This window comes from Chanos chanos, chromosome 6 (genome assembly GCF_902362185.1).
Source record: "Chanos chanos chromosome 6, fChaCha1.1, whole genome shotgun sequence".
NCBI classification, from domain to species: Eukaryota; Metazoa; Chordata; class Actinopteri; order Gonorynchiformes; family Chanidae; genus Chanos; species Chanos chanos.
Genome location: NC_044500.1, coordinates 26,485,322 through 26,503,432, shown reverse-complemented (window position 1 = coordinate 26,503,432; position 18,111 = coordinate 26,485,322). Strand labels below are relative to the sequence as shown.

General features: G+C 42.1%; 1 protein-coding gene across 1 annotated transcript in view; it reads right to left on the bottom strand.

The window, feature by feature from the left end:
- snta1 (syntrophin, alpha 1) overlaps positions 1 to 9,456 on the bottom strand; it is a 29,519-nt gene extending 20,063 nt beyond the window's left edge. Inside the window, exon 1 of the mRNA XM_030776723.1 lies at positions 9,168 to 9,456. Coding sequence (XP_030632583.1) covers positions 9,168 to 9,456 — 289 coding nt within the window. The remainder of the gene's footprint in view (positions 1 to 9,167) is intronic.
- Positions 9,457 to 18,111: the final 8,655 nt, after the last annotated feature.

Below are 18,111 nucleotides of genomic sequence, written 5' to 3'. Positions count from 1 at the left end.
TACAGTCAATCAACCAGACTTTGATTAATTCCCTCCCTCATTTAGAATACCTTGATTTGCAGAATAACAGCTTCACCTGTGTCGGTAGCAATGCTTGGTTCGTAGACTGGGCAGTTAAAGACAATCACACTCAAGTGCTTCACTTCAGTAGATATACCTGTAGTTATCCAACCACACTCAGTGGGATGAGTCTAGCAGTCTTCAGTACTGAATCCTGCAACATCAACTACAATTTCATCTGCTTCCTGTGCAACTTTTCCACAGTCATCTTAATCCTCCTTGTCTCCTTTGTGTACCACTTCCTGCGATGGCAATTGGTGTACACATACTACCTCTTTTTGGCTTACCTTTACGAAAACAAGAAACAAAAGCAACAACAGAAGGATTTCCAATATGATGCATTTGTTTCCTACAATGCCCAAGATGAACCATTGATCTTGAGAGAGCTTCTGCCAAACATGGAAGGCGAACAGGGCTGGAAGCTATGCTTACATCACCGAGACTTCCAGCCAGGAAAGCCAATCATTGAAAACATTGTGGATGGCATATACAGCAGCCGCAAGACCATTTGTGTGATCACCCACAACTACCTGAGAAGTGACTGGTGTTCTAAGGAGATTCAGTTGGCCAGTTTTCGACTTTTTGATGAGAATAAAGATGTTCTGATTCTGATTTTTCTCGAGGACATCCCACACCACCAGCTGTCCCCTTACCAAAGGATGCGAAAGCTAATTAAAAGATGCACCTACTTCAGCTGGCCAAACCCGGGAGAGGACACCAGGGTTTTTTGACAAAAACTGAGAATGGCATTGGAGACCACAGAGAACCCCAAAGGTGAAAGATCACTTCTCTGCGAGAATGCAAATGAGGTGCAAGATGGGGACAGGAGGGAATGACGCCACCATAGATGTACTAACGTCACCAGGGCTGGATTAACATGGTCAGGGGCCCCTAGGCTACAAGCTGCTGTGGGCCCCCGACCCCCCCCCAACACCCCCGTTCCCGGTCCCCCGTCTGCCCGTCCCTCGTCCGCCCACCTTAGGCTACATCTATTTCATCTAGCTAGCTAGATAGATAGATAGATAGATAGCCCTAGATAGATAGATAGGCCTAGATAGATAGATAGATAGATAGATAGATAGATATTTTTTGTTTTGTTTTTTGTTGTTTTTGTGTGTTTTTTTGTTGTTTTTATTTTATTTTTTTTTATATTATTATTTTTTTTTTTTCAAACTATTTTAAACTATTAAACTCTGGTCTTTTGGGCCAGTGAAACAGAACAGCTAAAACTCAAGGAATTGACAACTTATCACAACTAATGCAACTGAATATTTGAATGTACATGTATGATATATGTAGGCCAGATATAATGAAAGATATTGAAGACAGGGTAAAGAAAACTAATGATCAACAACAACCAGTGAGCCTATAATTCTTAAAAGTTTGCCCTCCTAGCTTTTCTTGCAGAAAAGTCATCAATTAGACTTGAAAAATCTAATGAACACTTATCAGGTCCCATTCGTAACCAGTATTTCCTAGCACACTCATCTATTTCACCCCAAAAGCCAGGATCTGAATTTAAGTTAGCATCAACTTGGCTCTGTCCCGCCGGCACATCACAGGCAGCCGCCTGATCAGATACGCTAGCGTTGCACGAGTTCGAATCAAAGGGGGGATCCACATGTTGCATTTCGGTGGAATTAGATGCTTGAGTGATACTTTCGGGATCGGGAATATCAGTGTCGTCGTCTCTGTGTGTGTGTGTGCTTGTGTTTGGGTAACTAGTTGCTGGGGCATCCAGGAATAGGACGGGGTGGTCAGAAAGGGATGGTCCCTCGCCCTCATCAGAGCTAGCCTCAGCTGCTAAAGATGAGCATGGCTCCAGTGCATCCACGCTAGCTAGCGTGGATGCACTGGAGCCATGCTCACTTGCCGACTGGCATTCACTCGGTTTAAAAAATCCGGTCAGTTTCGGCATATTGCTCAAGAGAGCTTGGCCTCGTTGGGCTTTTTGCCGCTGCGCTTTGCGCTTTTGGGCACCGCTTTCGTATTTTCTTTCGCTCATAAGTACTGTCGCTGTTCAACTACAGACTGACACAGTACGTGACGCCTAACGTTTATATATGAAAGGCGGATTCCCCATAACCAATCAGTGTCCGGTTATTTAAATATTCATTTTGCGTCAATGAATAATACGTTTTTGTTTCTTTTGACCAATTGGAGGCCCCCTGTGCGGCGGGGGCGTGATTTTGAGCTAATGAATATGATATATATTTTTTTCTTTTGACCAATCGGGGGCCCCCTCCGAGGCGCGGGGGCGTGGGGGCCCCTAGGCTTAAGCCATATGAAGCCTGTGCGGTGATCCGGGCGTGAACGTCACGTACTGCTGTTGACTGCTAGCTACTGCTTAAGTTGCTATTGGTTAAATTTAATTTTAAGGCCAATTTTGAACCTTTCATTGTTAGAATAAGTGTACATACTAGGGGTGCGACAATACTCTCAAGACACGATACACCAATATACAAAAATGTGTCGAAATATCTCGTGACCAGTCACGATATTTTCATCTGGCTCTGTTATGCAAAAAAGCCTTCGTGATTTAAGTAGTGAAATGACATTAAGCAAAATGATAATAATTACACCGCTACCACACCGGGGGCGACCATTAGCACTTTCGATGTGATACAACGGTCTCATCATTTGCACACAGAGATGAACACATTCTAGTTAGCCAGTCTCACTCAATTAAGGATGAAGCCAGATATATGTGATGCACCAGCACAATTTAAATAATTCATGTGGCAATACTTCAGATTTCCGGTGCGACATGATGATAAGGTAGTGGAGAAGGATAAAACTATTTGTAAGATCTGCAAACTAGTTTTGCTTTACACATCATCTAATACAACAAGCATGGCTAAGCACATCACATGACATCACAAGAGTGCTGTAAAGGAGAAACCATTACCTGGGTAAGGTCAAGTTACTCTCCACAAAGCATTTGCAGCATCTCTTCCCCACTGGTCAGAGAGCAAATGAGATAATGGAATGCATTGGCCTATAAATTGCCCAAGATCTTGGACCATTCTCTGTGGCTGAAAACCAAGGATTCCAAAGACTCCTGAACACACTAGAACCCAGGTATAAGATTCCCTCTCGTGCACACTTCATTCGGACTGTTGTACCAAATATGTACAAAGACGTTAAAGAGCGAGTTAAGATGAATCTGAAAAGGGCAGAGAGTGTAGCCCTGACATGGGATGGTTGGACGTCTTGTGCCACACAGAGCTACATTACTAGTACTGCTCATGCCATCAGTAAGAACTGCAAGATGGAGAACTATGTGCTACAAACCTGCCAGCTCTTGAGTCACACACTGGCACAAATATAGGCACGGTGTTGAAGGCTGCTATTGTCAAATGGGAGCTGGAGAAACCTAACTGTAGCATTGCTGTTGTGACGGACAATGCACTGAATATGGATGTTGCTGTGAGGGAGAGTGGACTTGCGCCACACATGAAGTGCTTCGCGCATTCATTGAACTTGGCAACTACGCGGGGCCTTCAAGTGACACGAGCGGCTCAGCTGTTTGGATGGGTAAAAAGTGTTACAACATTTTTTACACCGGAGTCCAACAGCGGCTGCTATTCTGACTTCCAAACAGGCTGCTCAACATCTTCCACAGCACAAACTTATCATGGATGTCGCTACTAGATGGAATAGCTCCTACGAAATGTTAATGTGCTACCTTGGGCAAAAGCATGGTTCCAAAAGATGAAGATTCATCCACTGTGGCCGCCATGAAAAAAGCCATACTGGACGATGTTATCGACAGATACATGGGAGATATCGAAGACTTCCTACAGGGGAGCACAGCGTTGGACCCAAGGCTCAGTTCATTACTACATCTAAATGACGCACAGCGAGAGGCGGTGTTCGTCCGTCTACATGTAGAGGCACAGCATTTGAGACAAATTGAGGTAAGCTCATCAGTCACTGAAGAGCTGCTCATATGGTTTATTTCTGTGCAGCCCATTTTGATATTTATCTGACTGCACGCAGTTGTAGGTTTAAAAGTTAAGCCATTAAATCTTTTAAAAATTGTCGCCAGAAGGACGAATATTTGAATTGTTGAATTGTAAACAAAGTAAAGTTTGCTTCATAACAGGATTTTAATGTCTTATTCTTTTGAGAACTCCCAAACCATGGACAGAGTACTGGATGAAGCAGCAGGTCCCTCCACACTTGGTGAAATAGACCCTGAGCATGCAGCACAGGAGGCAGAAGAGGATTGCCTTGGAGGATCTCCTTGGAGCTTCATTCTCCACATCAGAACCAGAGTCAACAAATAGTATACTGAGCAAGACTGACATTTTCAGGACGGGGCAACCAATCCCCCCTAAACAGCAGTCCACTATCTTGGATGAAAGAAAATGCTCTCACCTTTCCTCATCTTTCGGTTTTGGCCAAAGCTTACCTGTCCATACCAGCAACCTCAGTTCCAAGTGAACGAGTATTTTCAATGGCAGGAGACATTGTAAGTTCTCAGAGGTCTCAGTTACTGCCCAAAAATAATATGTTAATTTTTCTGTAGAAGATCTTGTAAGAAGATTAGATTATTCCAGCCATGCAGCAGCCCTCCTATCTTAGATTTTTTGTTTTTTTCATAATACACTGAGAGCAAGCACAGGTGTGTGTTCTGCCATGTAGGCTATGTTTGTTTTGAAGTTGTGACTAGCTAACAAAATAGCCCTGTTTTCTGCCATTAAAACTACTTTGAATGTAAGTTTTGTCTGTTGGAATTTGTTACATTTCAGTTTAGATGGTAATGCTGGGCTACCCATTTAGTTTGATTATATTTGATAAGAGTATCAAGACTGCATTGTCTTGTGAACCCTGTATCAAGGATGATCCTGTCTTGTGGCCTGAGTATATCGTCCCACCCCTATTACATACACCCTCTGCCACGCATGGCACAAGACAGCATAAAAATACACCTATCAATATGTGATATGTAAAAGATTATGATTTTTCAGTTGTAAGAAATGTTCACTTGAAGGATTGATCTCTGTTAAGTAAATGCAACCAGCAGTGATTGAGTAAATCCAAAGGATCATGACTGGAGACAAAGGAATACATTTTGAAGGGCGAGATTCTGAAAAACTGCAACCACTCCAGTGACTGTTGACAATACATTGTAAAATAAGCATTGATAAAATGAACAATGCTTGAAAAAGATCAGCATCTTAACTTTAAATAATAAAAGTGATAACTTGCTGTATTTTTTAAATGTGCTCATTACTGTAATTACATGTAAGACAGCAGAATAAACTTTACGAAAATGAGGATTGTGCAGTTATTTCTACCAGTTTATCATTGGGCGCCATCAGCTGAGGATCTTGCTTGTTTTTAGTGTGATTTCCACTCCTTACTTCCACATTTGACACTGAGTTTAAGACTGACAAATTAGACAGAGAGAAAAAGTTGTCACTTCCTCTTATGGTAGCCACAGGAAATATTGTGGGGAATGTCAAGCGTCAGGAAGGTTTTGGCCTCTAGGGTGATGAGTAATGTTTGTGAGAGAAGATTAAATCACATTAACTCTCGAGCTGTCTTCTACCAGCTCCGTTCCATTGGGAAAGCACCAGGGTATGATGTTTATTCATGTGTGTCTTTTAAGACCAGGATCTGGTTTCTCCGAAAAATGTGACAAAGAATCTTTGCATCCCTTAAGAATTTTAGTCATGGTTCTTTCACTGTACCGTTAAGTTCTCCAGTCTGTGTAAACAAGATGTACAAAGTTGTAAAACTACCGAAAGGACAGAACACAGAAGAATACAGAGTACAGAAGAATGTGGGGAAAAGGCTTTTTAATTACAAATCATGGTTGTCTGTACAGATTTGTACAGTTTATGATACTGAAGTGAGAAGCTATTAATGGCTCTCCAAAGTGGTAAGGGAGTGTGGTAGATGTTATACCCTACAAAAAGTGGTATTTTCCTTTTGTAGGGAAAAGGTAATCATTGTGAAACTTAATATATTGTTAACTGATTCTGTAAATGCTGTCATTTTGCTTGGAGTGCTAAATGCTTAACAGTGGACCTGTACAAAAACATTCAGATTTGATTCTTAAAATCTGTGTTCTGGGCAGAACACTGCAGGATCGATCGAATTCCACTGTGGTTTTTTGCACCGCATTCTGACCTCTGACCTGTGTGTGACATTTGCAGGGACATGCTAACATGTTCTGTTACTCTGTCTGGATCAGAATTGCGAAACAATTCTAATCCAAAATCTTCCAAAGTCTGTTTCCAAAGGTTCCAAAGTCTTAAAAGTTCTTCTGATGATTCAAGAGGTCTTGGTATGGACATTAAAAGAGCTTTGGACTGTGGGATCTGAAAACTACTCAGTGGTTTGCATGGTATAATTAGAGAGCGGCTACTTTTTTTTTTTTTGAGGGGGGGGGGTTGTTTCCAGATAGCATCAAGACTGAAACTGGATTGGCGTAATCACAGTTAGGATCTTACTTGTGAGAAAAAAAAATCTGTTAATTATCCTTAAGCTACTTGCAGTTTCCTTATCCCTAATGCAAATGACCTCTGGCCTTTAAAGACAGTTACAACTCCCAGAGCTAGTGCTCTGTCATTGCCCTAGATACTGTTCAGAAAGCAGTAAACCCTCTAATCAGCCATCAGGTCTCTATCAATCATTTCTCTGCCAACACCCCTGCCGAGATAGCCTGTACAAACATGCTAATGCTTAAACACTCTGATCTTGTGCTAGCGAAACCACTTCTTTGCCAATGACTTCTCCAAGGGAAAACACAGGCATTGATGATGATGTTATCCTGCAGGATGACTCGACATTACCAAGACGTTTTACGAATTAGTCTGATGCAAACACTCCCTAGACAACCTCCCAGATGTCCTCAGCTACACAATGTCAGTTCTCAGGCAGTAATTCATTCCCTGGACAAACACTCCAGCACTGCAGCATAAACGTGGTGCAGTGTGACCTTTCAGGAATGGGGTCACATGAGAAATTCATACGTGTAATAAAAGAGATTGAAATGGGTGATATTTTAACCCTGAAAGAGGCCACGGTGTCTGAGGAGAGAAGAAAACAGCCTTCTTCTGGCTTCATCTCTAGCCTTATTACAAAAGCTCTTCACTCAGGAACATGCTTGAGGCTTTTTCTTTACACACAAACTGTCACTGCCTTTCATATCATGAAGTAATGTCCAACAAACATCAGCATCAACGCAGCTACCACCATAAAGCAGCTATAACTATTACTTAATGTCCTTCGTACAATAGTATAAGAAGTTGTATTTGTTGTATATAAGAAGTGCCAATCTCCTACATCCTCATCTCTCATCGAATCTCTGAATCTCTTTAAATAGGCAACGTGCAGCAGAAAAAGCTAAGGAGATGGAGAGCACTGGGGCAGAGTGTGGTCATTGCTATGGATTATGTGTATGACAACCTCCCTAAGTGCACCCCAACGAGTTTAAAATGAGGTAAATGAGGGTTGAAGAAACAGCTGTATGGTAAACCAGATCCCTCTATCTTAGTAATTTTGTCGTCCAATGATCTGGCCAACCCACATAAACCAATGGAAAAGACGATAGGGTGGAAAGGGTGACTAAGAGTTTGGGTAAGTTTTTGCTCTCTGTGAGGGCACTCTTTAAGAGCGCTATGGGACCACAAGCCTGAACTACAGTAAATATAGTCATAGAACTCCAGCTTGGACTCGACACAAGGTCAGAACTCTCTCTCTCTCTCTCTCTATCTCTCTCTCTGTGCCAGGGTGGGCTCCCTAAAATAAACAGTCACAGCCTCCTCTCCTCCCTGCTCGTGTTCTACAGCTTTCATCTTAAGCCAGTGACAACGCTGAGCATGACGGGTACTTTTCTGATCAGCTGTTGGTACTAGAGTGTCAGCTGCCCTTCTCAGACCCCTCCCCCCATGCACCCCTACCTCCCATTAGCAAACCACCCCACTACTAACAGCTAGGGACACGGAAGACTGACACACAGGCTCCAGTGCATTTGCAAACGCGCGCGCGCACACACACACACACACACACATTTTCAGTTCTTTGTATAACTTTGGCAAATCTTAAACTATCATTTTTGATTATGTCTTTTCTTGGGGCTATATATACATTTTTCCCTATGGTCAATATGACATTACCCACATGTAGTCCTCCTGTATGTGTGTGTGTGATTGTGTGTGTGCACGTGTGCACAGACACACACAGCACATGCTCACACATGCTCATTTGTCCGACAGTTGGATACCACACATATGCAATGCACACAATACACACAAAGGTGCAGGTATGTTAGAAGAGATACAAAAATTGCAGGAATGTTGTTCTGTCCAATAACATTAAGAGTTATTGGAAAAGAAAGTTCCACTGCATTGGAAACAACAGTGAATTTTACAGCATTACAGTATTACTCTATTCAATAACTTTGGGTTTTATAGCAACTGTTGATGCTGTTTCTTCAACATGTTTAAAGTATGTTGGTGCGTGAGTTTATCCCTCACGTATCAATTCAAATTTAAGTCTGAATCATCAAGGATACCGTACCACCTATCTTCTGCTTTCTGACGAAATAAGTCATGAGTAAAAATGTATTACAGTCGTTTAGAAGAGCAGGAAATTAACAGATACAGTTTTTCTTACATGGTACATCACCCGTGCTCACTTTTAACTGTCGATAAGACTTTCCGAAGCTGGAAGTGCGCTTAAGGAGTAGCCTAAGTCTTAAAGTTACAGAGATTAGACATCTGATCTTGAAACCTACAAGCGCGATGTTGTAATAAACATCACTTAATGAACCTTACATTCCTCGACCAATATTATTTCTCTATGAATCTAGAAAAAGGAAGAGTCTCTAGGGCATAAACAAGTTCTCACGTCTGATTTCCCAAATAATTTCGCGTTGACGCTCTCAGAGTAATTCATCTGCAAGAGCCTAAATTTGTCCTTCTGTCCTTATAATATGGAATATGTGATTACCTGGGCACTTCCCGTTATGTCAGGACCGTACGCTACATTTGAAGTTTTTCGTACTTTGAAGAACTTTTGAAAACCCAACGTTTTTAATAAACATTGGGTAGACTAACCGTATAAAAACGCGACTACAATTTCTTTACCTTTAATGCTTATCCCTAGACCCCCAACGTCTTGCTTCGTCACTCGGACCGTGCGCTTTACGTTAGTGATCGTCTCCGGGACAGGGGACACGCTGAGGTTGGCCGGGTCTCCATTGACTGCCCCGGCGGGGGTCGGACTGGTTTTAGCATGTTCATCGGCGACTTCCCCGGGGCTGAGAATTAGAGCGTCCTCGTTTAAGGTAGCTAGCACACGGATCCAGCGGTCGACGGTGATCCTAAGTTCTAACAGTCCGGTTTTCTGTGCCTTCATAGCGGCCGCCATGTTCATCGCATTCCTGGAATACCACTAGACGGGCTGGCAGTCCTGTAAAGAGATAGGGGTGGGGAGAGATGCCAAAAGATACAGCCCCCTCCTCCAACTCTCTCTCTCTCTCTCTCTCGCTCTCTCTCTCTCAAAGGGACTTACCCTATTTTCGCTCTGTAGAACGAACTGTAATTAGGGGTAATGCTACGAGACACTGTTTTGACACACAGAAAGTCTAAGAGCTCAGCTCAGGGGTAAACCAGCCACTTCACATCTGACAGTAAATTTGGTTTATTGGCAGGACTCCCGCAGACAGCCCACTGGGTCCGGCGCTGGATTGGATTTCAGTGACCTGCCTCTTATTCGAGCGTAATAACTTAAGATAAATTGTTATGTTGCAAGAAAAAGCCTTATTGCTCATGATGGCCAGTCTTGCCGCTTTTTAGAGGGTTCATTTCTGCTTATGATCTTATTCAATAGTATTTCATAAATAATTTATCTATTCTAAACCATTCCAATATACTTATGATTTACTCAAATTATCAAATGTCAAATTATTTATTGTTAAACGACGATCTAAGTATCAAAGTAAATCGACGTAAATGAAAAGTACTGCATTCGTAGTTCATCTGAATAAATGTTAAAAGGTTTAGAAATGCATTCTCTCTCTCTCTCTCTCTCTCTCTCTCTCTCTCTCACAATAAAATGCATCCAGCATTGCACTGTAGTGTAAATGACAGGTAGTGTGTGTGTGTGTGTGTGTGTGTGTGTGTGTGTGTGTGTTCTGATGAAAATCTATACTGTCCATTTGCTTGCTAAAAGGCTCCTACCGTAGCTAGAGGTTTGCATTCCTGAAGGGTAAGAGAAGGCAGCCTGAAGTACCAATCTCTCTCTCTCTCTCACCCTCTCTCTCTATCTCTCTCTCACACACACACACACTTAAACACGAAAGGGAGGGGTGGGGATTCACCCTAACTTAGACCTGGTCTTAAGAGACTGCTGTGTATGCTATGTTCCATTCAAGCCCCTGCTCTGATCAGGACCTGAGTGAGAGCCTATAAACTGACACTCCCGTCTTGTAGAAGACTCAGCATCTATTCACACTCAAGACTACAATTTGTCAGACTCAAAGCTTGGTTGTCATGGTAACTTACTACAACATCACAGTCTGGTTCTCATGGTTGCTGAAGTTGGTGTCATGTTTTTTTTAATCTAAGGTGAGTTATCCTGAAACTACATATATACTTTGTAGGCTTGTTTAGATCAGAATTATATATCCACGATGACAATATGCTCAGATATCTACTGTTAAATATAGAAAACTACATGAAATCTTTCATTACACACATGCACGCACGCACGCACACACACACACATACACACACACACACTCTCTCACACAACAACAGCAACAACAACATGCATATGATACCACCACACCCCCTGTAAATCTGCGTTACTTGGTACTACTCTTTGAATCCTGATAAATTTTGAGTAGGTTCTGCGCGAGGGAAACATCTTGTTTATAACTTGGCCGAAGAATGAAAATGCATGAGCGATCCGCTCTCCCACTGACCAAATTACTGAACGAGAAGTGCAGCCCACAAAATTTTACCAGTGGGATGCTGTACGTGGTCTTGAGAGTGTTTATGATTCCGCTTGCCATTTGTTTCATGCGGTGTCTTATTCTTTGTCGTCATCTGGTGGTCAAAATAATTATTCAACAAGGTGAAATGTAGTGTTCCTCTTTGCCTTTGGTGTCTATACGGCAGAACGGATCCAGATTTTCTTCAACTGAAAACTGTCAGTAGTTCAAACGGAATGTAGAACGATGTATAAAACAAACAGTTTTCTGTCAGATAAATGTTCTGTTTTTGGCCTTGGTCAGTTATAAACAGTGTTGACGAATAAGTACCAAAACAGTTTGTTTTTTCAGTTACTGGGAAAATGTGAAAGCGTCTGCAGCTCAAATGGCCAGGTCCAGACCGCTGTAGCTGAAACAGTAATGGCATTGGAAAGTCATTAATCATCTCTTTCAACCAAAATCCAATTAATGTGCTTCTATTGTTCATCAATTTAAATCTGAAACGTTATATACACTAAATTAATGGGAAAACATCTTTTTTTTTTTAACTGAAAGTTTGTGTATTGTTAAAATTGAAGTTGATGATGATTCTGGGGTCTTTGTGCGCATTTCACTCTACAGCAAAAATGAAGGCAAATCTCTGACTGAAATGCCTTGCATTGATGATTAACATTTTATTAATGAGTCTCAGCCCCGAAAAGGTAAATACAGAGGTGTTTACATTTGTTTCCAAATGGGGGGGGCACATGCACGCACGCACATGCACACACACACACACACACACAACATTTCATTCCCTCTATCCACACAAGCACAACACCTGTGCTTATCTGGGTTTTAGAAAAGCAATTTCAGAGTTATTAAGAGTTATTGCTCTCCCGAAACTCATTTACTCAGTAATACGAACGTCTTCTGATTTCCACCCACCATCTAATGGGTGAGTCTCAGTGAGCATTCTGCTTTGACTCAACAGACAGATTAGTTTTCAGACTCAGTGCAGGACTCCAGTTTGATTGTTATGGGGCAGTTTTTCAGATACAGGTTGCAGTAAAGTGGTTCCCATGACAAACTCTGGACCTGGAGCTCTGCTTCTCAACCCAGTCCTCACAGTGTGTGTGTGTGTGTGTGCACGTGTGAGAGTGTATATGTGAGTGTGTGTGTGTATGTGTATGTGTATGTGTGTGTGTTGGGGGGGGGGGTATTCTATACCCATCTGTCTCTGTGTAATCCCCTTTTTGGTGTCTGTCTGTCTGTCTGTGTCTCTATTGTCCAAAGTGACCTGTCTGTCTGTGTCTCTATTGTCCAAAGTGACCTGTCTGTCTGTGACTCTATTGTCCAAAGTGACCTGTCTGTCTGTGTCTCTATTGTCCAAAGTGACCTGTCTGTCTGTGACTCTATTGTCCAAAGTGACCTGTCTGTCTGTGTCTCTATTGTCCAAAGTGACCTGTCTGTCTGTGTCTCTATTGTCCAAAGTGACCTGTCTGTCTGTGTCTCTATTGTCCAAAGTGACCTGTCTGTCTGTGACTCTATTGTCCAAAGTGACCTGTCTGTCTGTGTCTCTATTGTCCAAAGTGACCTATCTGCTTGGCCTATGTTGGTGCTGTGTGAAACGTGTCGTGCTCTTTTCAGAATGTGTAAAGTGACAGGCTTCTAAGACAGATCTAAATATGTCTAAATCTAATATGATATCTTTATCTGTCACACATCACTTCTATCAAAACTGCTATATGTAGGTGTGTGTCTCCATCTCTGCCGTAGGTATTAAACTATAATCTTCCAAGCCCTTATCACCATGCCCTGTGCCACCACCCCAAAACTACACTAAACTATTCTGTCGCTGAGGATGAAAATTAAAATTTGTTTAACATTCAAGTGAAACATCTGAACTAAACTTTGACATGATGAATTTGTTGGAAACAGTAGACTTCCAAACATGCTGAGAGATTAAATGCAGCAACTCAAAACAAACAAACAAAAACATGTTAGAGATCGTTGGGAAAATGGCTCCGTTTATTTTGTCAGACTGTGTTGAAGATTTGCTGCGTGTCTAAGGAAACCGTTGTGTACCAAACTGTACACGGCTGCATCATTAAACTGAAGTCAAAATCTCACTGTTGACTACAATCAACAATCCTCTTTCAGCTGTGTCTCTGTTTGATTCTCCGTTGTTGTTTTTTTTTTTTATCTTCTTTCTCTGAACGTAACCCACCAAACCCATGTCCTCCATGTCTTCCTCCAGATGGATTCCACTGTAAATGTGTGTGTGTATGTATGTGTGTGTGTGTGTGTGTGTGTGTGTATGTGTGTTTGCATATATTTATGTATGAAGGATGGGCTGATGGTGGTCTAGGATATTATACCATCAGATAATTAACCTTCACCAGTGTCCATCTGCTCAGATCAAATCTTCCTGTCTGTCTGTCTGTCTGTCTGGACTTGCGCTGACTATGTGTGTGTGTGTGTGTGTCTGTTTATTCTGGATGGAGATTGCCTTACTCTGGAGATTTAAGCACGCGTCTGTCAGTTGACCTCGTTGACCCCTGGCCGTTTGCACCATGTTCAGAGCTCAGAAGAACAGCAGGTATACACACGCCACATGTGCACTCACACACACACACACACTGAGCCGAGGCTTAAGAAAAGAGCAGAACAGCAAGACAACTAGTCTGCTGAAGGAAGTCCAAGCTGCTGCAGAAACAGGGGACCAGAAGGAGAGAGAGAGAGAGAGAGAGAGAGAGAGTTCAGCTGTCATTGAGCGAACATTGTTTTGATGGAGAAACAGAACAGCAGGGTCAGTCTGTGTGTTTGATTGCATGTATGTCTGTGTGTGTGTGTGTGTGTGTGTGTGTGTGTGTGTTTGTGTGTGGCACATGCCCAGGTCACACACAAGCTGTTGCTCAGTGACAGACCTGCTGGTGCTCTGAAAAGACCTATGACAAAAGGACACACACTGTGAGAGGCTACCCCAGCTGTCTCACACACACACACACACACACACACACACACACTTTGACACGAGTCAGACTAGCAGGGTGACTCTTCCATTCTCTTTTTTCTTGGACAGGCTATGTTAATGTAGCATTGGTTTGCCCTCTCCTAGCCATTGCGTTAATTTGTCTGTTACCGCATTAACATCAGAAAAGCTATCTTGAATTACATTTGTATTCATATGGAGGGAATATGTAAATTCCCCTCTGAATAAAATGGGAGAAATGTATCCCCAAAAGACATTAAGTAAAACGTTCAAATTAAAATAAGACGTTAACCATATTTAATTTGTTTTGCAGGCCATGTATAAACCATTAATTTGTTTTCCAGTTGTGGTGAAATGTTAAAGTTCTCCAGTTTTAATCAGAAGATGCTAACCTTACAAAACCTGGAGACAGAACAGAGATTGGTCATATTTTAAGAATGATCTTAGTCTGTTTGTGAGTTATATGAAAATTAAATTCTCACACACTGCTCCATCGCTCTGCGTAGATGGCTAGCATTAACAACAACAACAACAACAACAACAACAACAACAACAACAACAATTAAAGCAAAAGAAAAAATGGTGATATCTCTGACTCACACCACTTAAGTAAAATTATGGTGGGCAGGAAGTATGGTGCTCCAGGCTGTGTGTGTGTGTGTGTGTGCGTGTGTGTTCTGAGTCAGGAGCAGACACTGTTTTAGGTTATAGCGCCAGCTAAACAAAGCTACTGGAAATGAAGCAAACAACCTTTCTACACAACAATACCTGTCACACATTCTTTTCCTTGGAGCGAAGTATTCTCTCTCTCTCTTTGGGATACTGGGTGTTAATTTGTTATTGTTGGATAGCAGCTGTGTGGCACGTTTGTGAGCAGGTGGCTAGCTCACAGGGTGGACGCAGAAGGAACGAGTGGCATGTGTTTGTGTGGGTGGTGGAGGGAACCAGGGAGAGAAAGAGGAGAGAAGGAGGAAAGGAGGGGGGGGTGATTCTCAGCATCCAAATATCCTGTTTTGAGAAGAGCACAACATATGAGGATTTGGATAGGCTCCAGTCTCTGTTTCTGCCTCATCGCTTGATTGTACCACGAAATCCACCCTGAGACCAAACAACATCCAACGCAGCGCACTCTCTGTTTCCCAAGAGAGAGAACAGGCAACACTCTCACTTCATTTCCCACAAAGTCAATATTTTCTATATACACACCACACACCCGTCAGACTAAATGAACATCTTGGTCCTAAAGTGAGGATTAGCCAGTGAGAATGCTGCTAATCTTTATTCCTATTAGATAGTGCTGATTTTTCTTAGCATGCTCACTTTAAATATGCAGATAACTATGTCAGGAAAAAAAATTGGCTTCCAGCCAGTGTTCCATTAACAATTAATTAACATCTGACTGAGCTTGTCAACTACCTATCAAACCATTGGTTCAATGTTTTGGTGTCATAACTGAACAGCATTGTGCAGTTAAGTGTCAGCCCCTGGCTGTAACTGAGTGAAAACTGCTATACCAGACCATTGTAGAGGTTCAGAACCTTGTTTGATTCACCAAAGTTTATCAGATAGGGAAAATAAGTAAATAAAATACTATGACATTGTCCATAGGAGTAGTTTACAGACTAGCTGCACCTGCTCCTGCTGTGTGAAATCGAAAGCACCTTTGATGTGTAGACATTTAAACATTTTCTTGATGCACGCTTTTATTATTGTTGTTAATCACACTGGTTGGCCCATTAAAATGATTTCTTTCTCCTCTCATTCCCTTTGCAAAAAAAGTTTGTATCGTACCTGAGGTCTGAGGTTTTTGTGTGTCGTGGGTGTGTGGTCACTGATGCAGTTGAACAGTCTGATAGTTCTCTCACTTGATTCTTATTTATCTTAGTTATTAAATGAATTGTTGAAAGACGTCATATCTCACTGAATTACGAGCAGACACGTCTTCCAACTGTAAAAATTTTGCACTGATCCATGACTTTGAATATTAAGCCTCCACATTTGGGGATAGTAATTCATTTGGATAATGGAGAAAATGTCCAGGGGGTTAAAAGATTATAGGAAATCGCGTCATTGTAGAAGCTTGTTTACTTGCACTGATCATTTCAACGTGTTCTGATTGGCAACTCTTAATCTTACTGACTTTATTGCTGATTTCACCGTTGCAACATCATCTCCTGCAAGTGAGAGCACTTCTCATGCGACATCAGTTACGGCCGTAACTTGGACCGATGTTTCTTCGGTTTAGGATGCTGGCGATCAGATGGTCTCACCATCAGGTCAAACATCGTTCGTCAGTTCAGCGTATCCAGACGTTGTCTTCGTGTTTAAGTGGCCAACTGTTCGGTGACGTTAGGTTTTATTGCTTTATTATTTGTCAGAGTGTGGTCTATTGACCCCGCCTCTCTCATACGCTTTGTGAGAGGAACGCTGACGCTGAGTCGGGGTTTGTGTAGACTCTCCTTTTCAGTGTCATAGCTCAGTTAGACCTAAACCGGAACGGACAATCCGAAGTCATTCGCACGTTATTTCATCTCATAGTCAAAGTGACGTGGACAAGTGCTTAAGCGAACTCAACCCCTTATTTTTCCAAACATACAAGGTACGTCGCAGAGTATGGTCGGGATTCCGGGCGCTTTTCAGTGTAAGTAAGCAACAGTTTTCTGTTCTTTTAGTGCAGTAGTACTGAGTAAAACGCTAGTGGTAGTGGAGTCTGAAAATGCGCAATTTTAGTCTTGTACTTCTCAAAACGGTCGGAGAATTTTACCTGCTTAAAAAGTTATCAGTAACGCAAATAACTGCTCACAACATTTTCTGGTGACAGTTTTTGCTCAGCGTACGTACAATGTTTAATACTCATCATCAAAACGAATTATGTGTTTACATGTTGTATTGATTTTACTCGCAAAGAATATTTCTGCGGTCACGTTAAGTTCCTCCTGCATATGCCTTTCGATAAACTACACAACAGTTTAATGCTGCCTTAAACAAAGGGGGAGAATGTGTCAAAATTGATACACTTCAAAATCTGATGTTGCCGAAATTTTCTGATCTCTCTCTCTCTCTCTCTCTCTCTCTCTCTCTCTCACACACACACACACACACACATATATATATATATATATATATATATATATATATATATAAAACTAAAAGTAGTTTTATCAGGCTATTGTTATTATTATTATTGTTGTTGTTGCTGTTGTTGTTGTTGCTGACGCTGAAAACGCTATAGTAGTTTTAATCATCATTTTCATCTTCGGGCCAATCTACATAGTTTGTCACAGACTGATTGTTGTGTTTGCTGGCTGAACGAACGTATGGTCTTATAGTTGACTAGTACCTCTTGCGGCTCTGCCTGCGGGGTTTGTCCTGTTGCCCGGCCGCTCTGGCCCGTGTGGAGTGGGAGCGCTGCGTGTCCTCTCCTCCAGCTCCCTCGTCTCAGTGGAGGATTTGGAACTAATCCACTAGGCAAAGTTTCACACCATCTGGAGTTTGCTGCCTTTAGAAGAGCTTAGCTGCAGGCAGCCAGAGAGAGCCCAGGCCTGTGTGTGTGTGTGTGTGTGTGTGTGAGTGTGTTTCCTAAGGGACAAAGCTAGAGCTAGTGGAGTGCCACTGTGCTTTCCACTGCCTGAGGACATTGATAGGGTATTGCTTAAGAGAGTGGTTCTCAACTGCTGTCCTGAGGGCCCCCTGTCCTGCATGTATTTGTTTTAACTCAGGACTGACACACTTGATTCCACTGATCAATTAATCATCAAGCCCTTGATTATCTCAATCAACTGTGATAATGAAGAGTTAAAACAAAGACCTGCAGGACAGGGACCCTCAGGACTGGATTTGAGATCCACTGGTTTAAGTGTTGTGTGTGTGTGTGTGTTGTGGATGGGCAGGGCTAGCCCTAATGATGATGATGATGATGATAATAATGGAATGATGTTATGAGAGCTATGGCCACGAGAGAGCAGTGATGATCTAATATCTTCACTCACTCAGTAGTGACTTCTCTGACATTTACTGCCTTCACTGCAGCAATGCCAGCCAACAGAGAACAGTCTGTGCGTGTGTGTGTGTGTCTGTGTTTGGGTGGAGACGAGTCACTCAGAGACTAGAAGCTGAAGTT